At 37.7% G+C, this 7161-nt stretch overlaps 2 protein-coding genes across 2 annotated transcripts in view; both read right to left on the bottom strand.

Annotated features, from left to right (window-relative positions):
• Nucleotides 1-5564, bottom strand: part of LOC101561001 (olfactory receptor 2H2-like) — a 7297-nt gene extending 1733 nt beyond the window's left edge. The window contains exons 1-2 of the mRNA XM_004647811.1: nt 5495-5564; nt 328-364 (exon numbers count right to left, since the gene is read on the bottom strand). Of these exons, the coding sequence (XP_004647868.1) occupies nt 328-364; nt 5495-5564 (107 nt within the window). The remainder of the gene's footprint in view (nt 1-327; nt 365-5494) is intronic.
• Nucleotides 5565-5805: 241 nt separating this feature from the next.
• Nucleotides 5806-6873, bottom strand: LOC101560604 (putative olfactory receptor 2B8). The gene has a single exon (XM_004647810.2). It carries the CDS (start codon nt 6871-6873, stop codon nt 5941-5943), a length of 933 nt encoding a protein of 310 aa, XP_004647867.1. The 3' UTR covers nt 5806-5940.
• Between the last annotated feature and the right edge of the window lie 288 nt (nt 6874-7161).

The following is a 7161-nucleotide window of genomic DNA, read 5'->3' as shown; positions in this document are numbered from 1 at the left end:
CTAAAATAGACCACATACTGGTCCATAGGTCATGCTTAAGTATATGCAAGAAAACAGAAATTATCCCATGCACATTGTCTGACCACAGTGCAATGAAACTAGAAATGAATGACAAAAGAAACCAGAAAAAACTTTAAATACATGGAAATTAAATGACACCCTACTCAGCAACCAATGGGTCACAGATGAAATTAAACAAGAAATTCAAAAATCTCTACAGTTCAATGAAAATTCAAGCACAATTTATCGTAATTTATGGGATACAATGAAAGCAGTTCTCAGATGGAAATTCATAGCTGTGCACTTACACATTAGGAAAACAGAATGAGAACAAATAAATACAATAATGTTGCACCTTTAACAACTAGAAAAGGAAGAGCAAACCAAATCCAGAGCCCAAAGATGGAAAGAAATCACAAAGACTAGTGCAGAAATTAATTCAATTGAGATGAAGAAAACAGTTCAAACAATTAAAAAAGCAAAAAGCTGGTTCTTTCAAAGATTAAATAAAATCGATAAGCCCTTAGCTAACCTCTTCAAAAACAGGAAAGAAAAAATTCAAATACGAGCAATAAGGAATGAAAAGGGTGTAATTACCACAGACCTAGTGGAAATTCAGAAGATTATCAATAGCTACTTTGAGAATCTTTACTCTCACAGAATACAAGACACAGAAGAAATGGGGAGATTCCTAGAGAGGTACAAATTGCCACAAATAAATCGATAAAATACAACAATTCTCAATAGCCCAATAACAGCCAATGAAATATGAGATGTTATTAAAAACCTACCAACAAAGAAAAGTCCAGGTCAGGATGGATTCACAGCTCAACTCTACAAGAAATTTGCAGAAGATGTAGTCCCTATACTCCTCAAACACTTCCATGAAATTGAAAAGGAAAGTATTCCTCCCAAAATCATTCCTGGAGGCAAGTATTATACTGATACAAAAACCAGGGAAAGATGCGACTAAGAAAGAATTACAGGCCGATCTCCCTCATAAACATAGATGCCAAAATTCTCAATAAAATACTAGCAAATAGAATACAGCAAATCATCAAGAAGATCGTATACCATGACCAGGTAGGTTTCATCCCAGGGATCCAATGATGGTTCAATATTCAAAAATCTATCAATGTAATACACTATATCAATAGAACGAAAACTAAAAACCACATGATCATCTCCCTTGATGCACAAAAGGCTTTTGACAAAGTCCAACACTTATTCATGTTCAACGTCCTAGAGAATATTGGAATAGATGGCCTCTACTTCAATCTGGTAAAAGCTATTTATGAAAAAAAAAAAAAAACAGCTAACATAATCCTAAATGGGGAAATACTGAAATCTTTTACTCTTAGATTGGGTACAAGACAAGGATGTCCACTCTCACCACTGCTATTCAATATAGTTCTGAAATCATTAGCTACAGCCATTAGACAAGATAAAGAAATAAAAGGAATAAAAATAGGCAAAGAAGAAGTTAAATTATCTTTATTTTCAGATGACATGATACTTTACGTGGAAGACCCAAAAAACTCCACCAAGAAACTACTAGAATTAATACAGAAATTCAGTAGCATAGCAGGTTATAAAGTAAATACCCAAAAGTCAATAACATTCCTCTACACAGACAACAAGCATACCAAGAGGGAAATTAAAGAAACAAAACCTTTTACAGTAGCACCAAGAAAAATGAAATACTTTGGAATTAATCTAACTAAAGAAGTCAAAGATCTTTTCAAGGAAAATTACAGTACTCTAAAAAAAGAAATCATAGAGCATTTCAGAAAATGGAAAGTTATTCCATGCTCTGGGATAGGAAGAAGCAACACTGTGAAGATGGCCATACTCCTAAAAATTTTTGTACAGATTTAACGCAATCCCTTTCAGACTCCCACCAGCATACCTCATAGACCTAGAGAAATCATTCCTAAAATTTATTTGGAATCAGAAAAGACCTAGAATAGCAAAGGCAATTCTGAGCAATAAAGACAAGGCAGGAGGCATTACAATTCCTGGCTTGAAAATATACCACAAGGCTATGGTGATAAAATTAGCATGATACTGGCAACAAAATAGACCTGAGGATCAATGGAATAGATTAGAAGATGCTGAAGCCTCTACAAACACACTCAGCCACCTTATCTTTGACAAAGGGGCCAAACATACTCACTGGAAGAAAGATAGCCACTTTAACAAATGCTGCTTGAAAAACTGGCTCTCTACATGCCGAAAACTCAAACTTCACACAGGTCTATCACCATGCACTAAACTAAAGTCAAAATGGATTAAAGATCTAAACATTAAAGCAGAGACACTGAATCTCCTGGAAGAGAAAGTAGGAGGAACTCTTGAAGACATAGGGGTAGGCCAAGACTTCATGAACAGAAATCAAATTGCACAGGAAACAGTTGAAAGAATTAACAACTGGGACCTGCTCTTACTGAGTTTTTCACGTCAAAAGAATTACCAACAAAGTGAAAAGCCAACACACAAATTGGGAAAAAATCATGACAAATAAGTACTCCGACAAAGGTCTGCTCTCTAGAATATATAAAAAACTAAAAAACACTAGGGCCCCAAAATTTAAAGACCCAATCCAGAAATGGGCATCCGAGATGAACACACGCTTCTCAGAAGATGTAATTAAAGAAGCGAATAAATACATGAAAAAATACTCCACATCACTAACCATCCATGAAATGCAAATTAAAACCACTTTGAGATATCATCTCACCCCAGAAAGAATGCTTATCATAAAGAAATCACCCAACAACAAATGTTGGAGAGGCTGTGGGGAAAAAGGAACCCTTCTCCACTGCTGGTGGGAGTGTAGACTGGAGCAACCATTATGGAAATTAGTATGGAGACTCCTTAGAAAAGTTGGTCTGGAAATCCCATTTAAACCAGCTATTCCTCTACTAGGAATTTTCCTGGAGGATCTGAAAACATCATATCCTAGCGATATATGTGTTCCTATGTTTATAGCAGCACAATTTGGGATGGCCAAATCTTGGAAACAACCAAGATGCCCATCACCTGAGGAATGGTTGAAAAAGATTTGTTATTTTTACAAAATGGAGTATTCTTCAGCTATTAAGAATGATAAACTTGAACCCTTTATATTGAAGTGGATGCCACTTGAACATATACTCATAAGTGAAATTAACCAGACACACATGTGTAAATATCATATAATTTCCCTAGTATAAGAACTCCAAAGAAGAAGTACAAATAGAAAGGTATAATACAAGTAAAAGGAAAGCAAGATCTCGAGGACTAACTAATCAAGAGAGGGAAAGGAGAAGAGCTAGGAAACATGGCAATGTCAAGCCATACAGGTATGTGTAGAAGATGGGCAAGGCAATGATCCTGAGAATCTCCAGAAGATTTTTTAATCTAGCAGTTATTGGGAAATATTCTCACCCTGACTAACCATATATACTGATACCTGTGAACTAAGCAACTGCTCTGCAGATGGCAATCTGTAATAGTACTTTCATGTTTGCAGTGCCTGCCATTCTGGTCTTCTGAATATGGGTTGCTTGTCATGACATGCCAGTTGCTGCTATGCTGTCTCTTGGGTAGATGGTTGTTCAAGAAGAAGGGGGTGGTGAATGAAAGCAAGAGACAGGAAAAGGAATATTGTAGGACTGTCGTGCTTCAAGGTGTTAGTTTTTTAGACTTATGTATAAACATAAGAAGTATATAATTCTTTATGCCTATTTTTAAGATATATTCTAATTTTAAAGTTTTTTTATCATATTCTGTGTGGACTTAAAGTTCAACATATCAATACTTGATGAAAAATACCTGTTCCATGTTATTCCTAAGATGTTTGATATTCAGACAGATAGTGAGGTTATGCTTAACAGCCTAAGTTATATGGTAATAACAATAAACTTTTCTTCTTGATGGTTAACAACTCAAGTTTGCAGACCAAAATTAGAGAAAAAGGAGGGCCACAAGGAAGCCAACATTTTGGCCCTAGCCTTCCAAGGTCAATTAAGACTCAGGACACATGAAAACTTGTACTGTTACATCATGTAACTCGGTAGTGTCCCAAATTTTCTGATCAAGATTATGGGGTCAATGGGGAAAGTGATCGATGATGTAGAGTATGCCTAAGGAGAGTCACATGGAGAGAAAACATTCTCTCAGACTTTCACAGAGAGCACATTGGCCAAGCAATGGCCATGACTCATCCACCTGGGTCGCCTTCCCTTTGAATCACCCCTGAGGTTATGAGTTGTCCGCCTTATTGGGATGCCTCCCAGGGGGAATGAACTACAGTCTGTTTAGATCCTTCAGCCAGCAAAACTCTTTACTTGCCAAAATGCCACCCTCAATTATGTGGTTATATATAGCATTAGAAAACAGGATTACATTCTAGAAACCCTGTTCAGAGCATTTAGGCAAAAGAAAGCAATAATGAGCTTCAAAGATGCAAAACTAAAAGAAAATAAATAAATAATTATCCCTGTTGCCAGATGGCATGCTTATGCACATAAAATACCAAAGTTTCTGCCAAAAATTATTAGCACTGACAGCCAGATTTGAAAAAGTCACAGGACAAAAGTATCAATACACCAAAACCAGTGGTATTCTTATGTGATAGCGGTGTCTAAAAGAATGTTTTAAAAATATTTCATCTACAATATGTAAAACAATGTAAAATATTTAGGAATATGTTAATCAAGATGAGATCATAAAAACTATAAAGCACTGCAGTTTAAATTGAACACAATTAAATAGAAGATGGCAGCAATAAATAGGAAGGTATCCCATGAATATAGACACAGTTGAAATAATTATACTACTCAAAGAAATGTAAAAATTCTAGGCAATTCCTATCATGACACCAACATCAAACTTTAACAGACCAGAAAAGTGTTATAATTTCAATGAAACCAAGAAAAACACTTATAACTTAAACAACCATGAGCAAAAATAACATAGTTGGAAGTATCCTGCTTTGTGATTTGAAAATAGAGTACATAGTCATACTCATCAAAACCTTGTGGCACTGGCAGTAAGCTGGACTCACAGAGCAATGGGACAGAATGAAGAGACCAGAAATAGATCCATACATTGGCATCTCCCTTCATCTAAATGAGAGTCAAGAAGAGAAGGAGATAGTTCCATCAATAAATGACCGACATCAACACTCCAAATAGAGATGTCATGCTAAGTGAAATACATAAAATATAACATACACAGAACAATAAATATTTCACAATTTCACAGAAGTGTAGAATGCTTAAAAACTTGAGCTGAGAGAAGTCTATGTGGACAGATCAGAAAACTCTGGGTGCACTTAATTCCTGATGCTTCTGACATCTAATTTCATCTAAATGAAGGTTCAGAAGGTGATATCCCTGGACAATACTAAGCTCTAGGGTCCGCAGCCCTGCAGTAGGCCTTCACACAGTCAGGAAACCTGCGAACAGAGGACAGCACTGGCTCTGGCACTGCCAAACACAAGGCCTACAAACACGATGTGCGCTGCTGTGAATTAGAATTTCTGCGTCTTTCGTATGAGAAATGAGATTTACTTCCATGATGAGAAAGGGATTGGTGGTGACTATGTCAGTGACACCATAGCAGTCACTAGAACAACGGGTATAAGATTTGTGATTGTACAACACACACACACGCACACACTCCATATACCTGCACTTATATGTTTATTCTTGGAATCTTTACGAATGGGCTCAGGAAAGAAAGCAACATTCTCAGAAAGAAGGTTATAAATTGAAAGTCAATGCTTTAATGTCACTATAGAAAATGAGCTGCCAAATGCTCCCTCATATTATTATATTTCACTTATTTATGTCACCGATATCTGTTTATATTTAACCACATTATTCATAAATAAAATGAAAAACATAAGTAGATAATTCCTACAAGTCCCTGGAAGATTTTTCACCATTCTGTTTAAGTATGTTCTCCTGCCAGTAACCTTTTAATTGCCCATTTAGCTTCTTTGTTTCTCAACGTGTAGATCAAAGGATTAAGGGAAGGTGTCACTATAGTATAGAAAAGGGTGAGAAATCTTTCACCATTCTGTGTGTACTTGCTCTTGGGCTGAATATAGACACATATTAGAGTCCCAAAGAACAAGACAACAACAATCAGGTGGGACCCACATGTCCCAAATGCCTTCCTCCTGCCTTCTCTGGCCTTTATCTTCAGCACACTCCTAACAATGAAGCAGTAGGAGACCAGAATGAGCCCCAGAGGTGTCACCACATACAATACAGTTGCTACAGAGAGTTCATTTTTCAGGAAGGTTGTGTCCTCACAGGCAATTTGAATCAGGGCAGGCACTTCACACATGAAATCGTCCACCCTGTGATGGCTGCAGAAATGCAAGTGGAAAACAAGGCTGGTCTGCACGGTGGACTCCACAAAACCGCTGATCCAGGCCAGGGCCGCTAGATGCTGGAGAAGCTTTGGGTGCATGATAACGCCATAGTGGAGGGGGCGGCAGATGGCATTGAAGCGGTCATAGGCCATCACACTCAGCAGCACACACTCGGTAGAGCCCAGCCCTGAACTCACATACAGCTGGATCACACAGCCAGTGTAGCTGATGGTCTTCTCAGGGCCCTTGAGGTTCCAAAGCATCTGTGGGACAATGCTGGTAGTGAAGCACAGGTCCAGGAAGGAGAGATTGGAGAGGAAGAAGTACATGGGTGTGTGGAGTTTGGGGCTGAGATAGGAAAGCAGGATGATGGTTGTGTTACCAAGCAGTGTTAGAATATAGATGCTGGAGATGACCAGAAGCAGCACGAGCTCCAGCTGAGGCTGGTCAGAAAAGCCCAGTAAGACAAAGGCTGCTGGGCTGCTAGCATTGATCCTGTTCATTGTTTCTCACTCATGAACTGCCTTCCCTGATGTGTCCTGTTATATTTTTTGGGAAGAACATGAGGTACTATCCAGGTTGTGGAAATAAGTAACAAATGCATCTCACTAAAACCCAAGTACTGTCTATTTCAAAAATATAGCAGATGCTTGCATTTCAAAAAAAACTTATTACAATCAAGGCTACATTAGCATTAATCCCCTTCAAACACACATCCCATAATTCCTGCCACTTTCTGAATCTGTTCTGGAATTCTTCTTTTCTTACTGTCTTTTTTTTGTGCTGTCATG

This window comes from Octodon degus, unplaced genomic scaffold (assembly GCF_000260255.1).
Source record: "Octodon degus isolate 3935 unplaced genomic scaffold, OctDeg1.0 scaffold00328, whole genome shotgun sequence".
Classification (NCBI taxonomy): Eukaryota; Metazoa; Chordata; class Mammalia; order Rodentia; family Octodontidae; genus Octodon; species Octodon degus.
Note: the sequence above shows the minus strand (reverse complement) of the source record. Positions and strands in the feature narration are given on the sequence as shown.

What these genes read in the sequence shown, in the direction of transcription:
- LOC101560604 (XM_004647810.2), bottom strand. Translation starts at nt 6,873, where the DNA reads ATGAACAGGATCAATGCTAGCAGCCCAGCAGCCTTTGTCTTACTGGGC.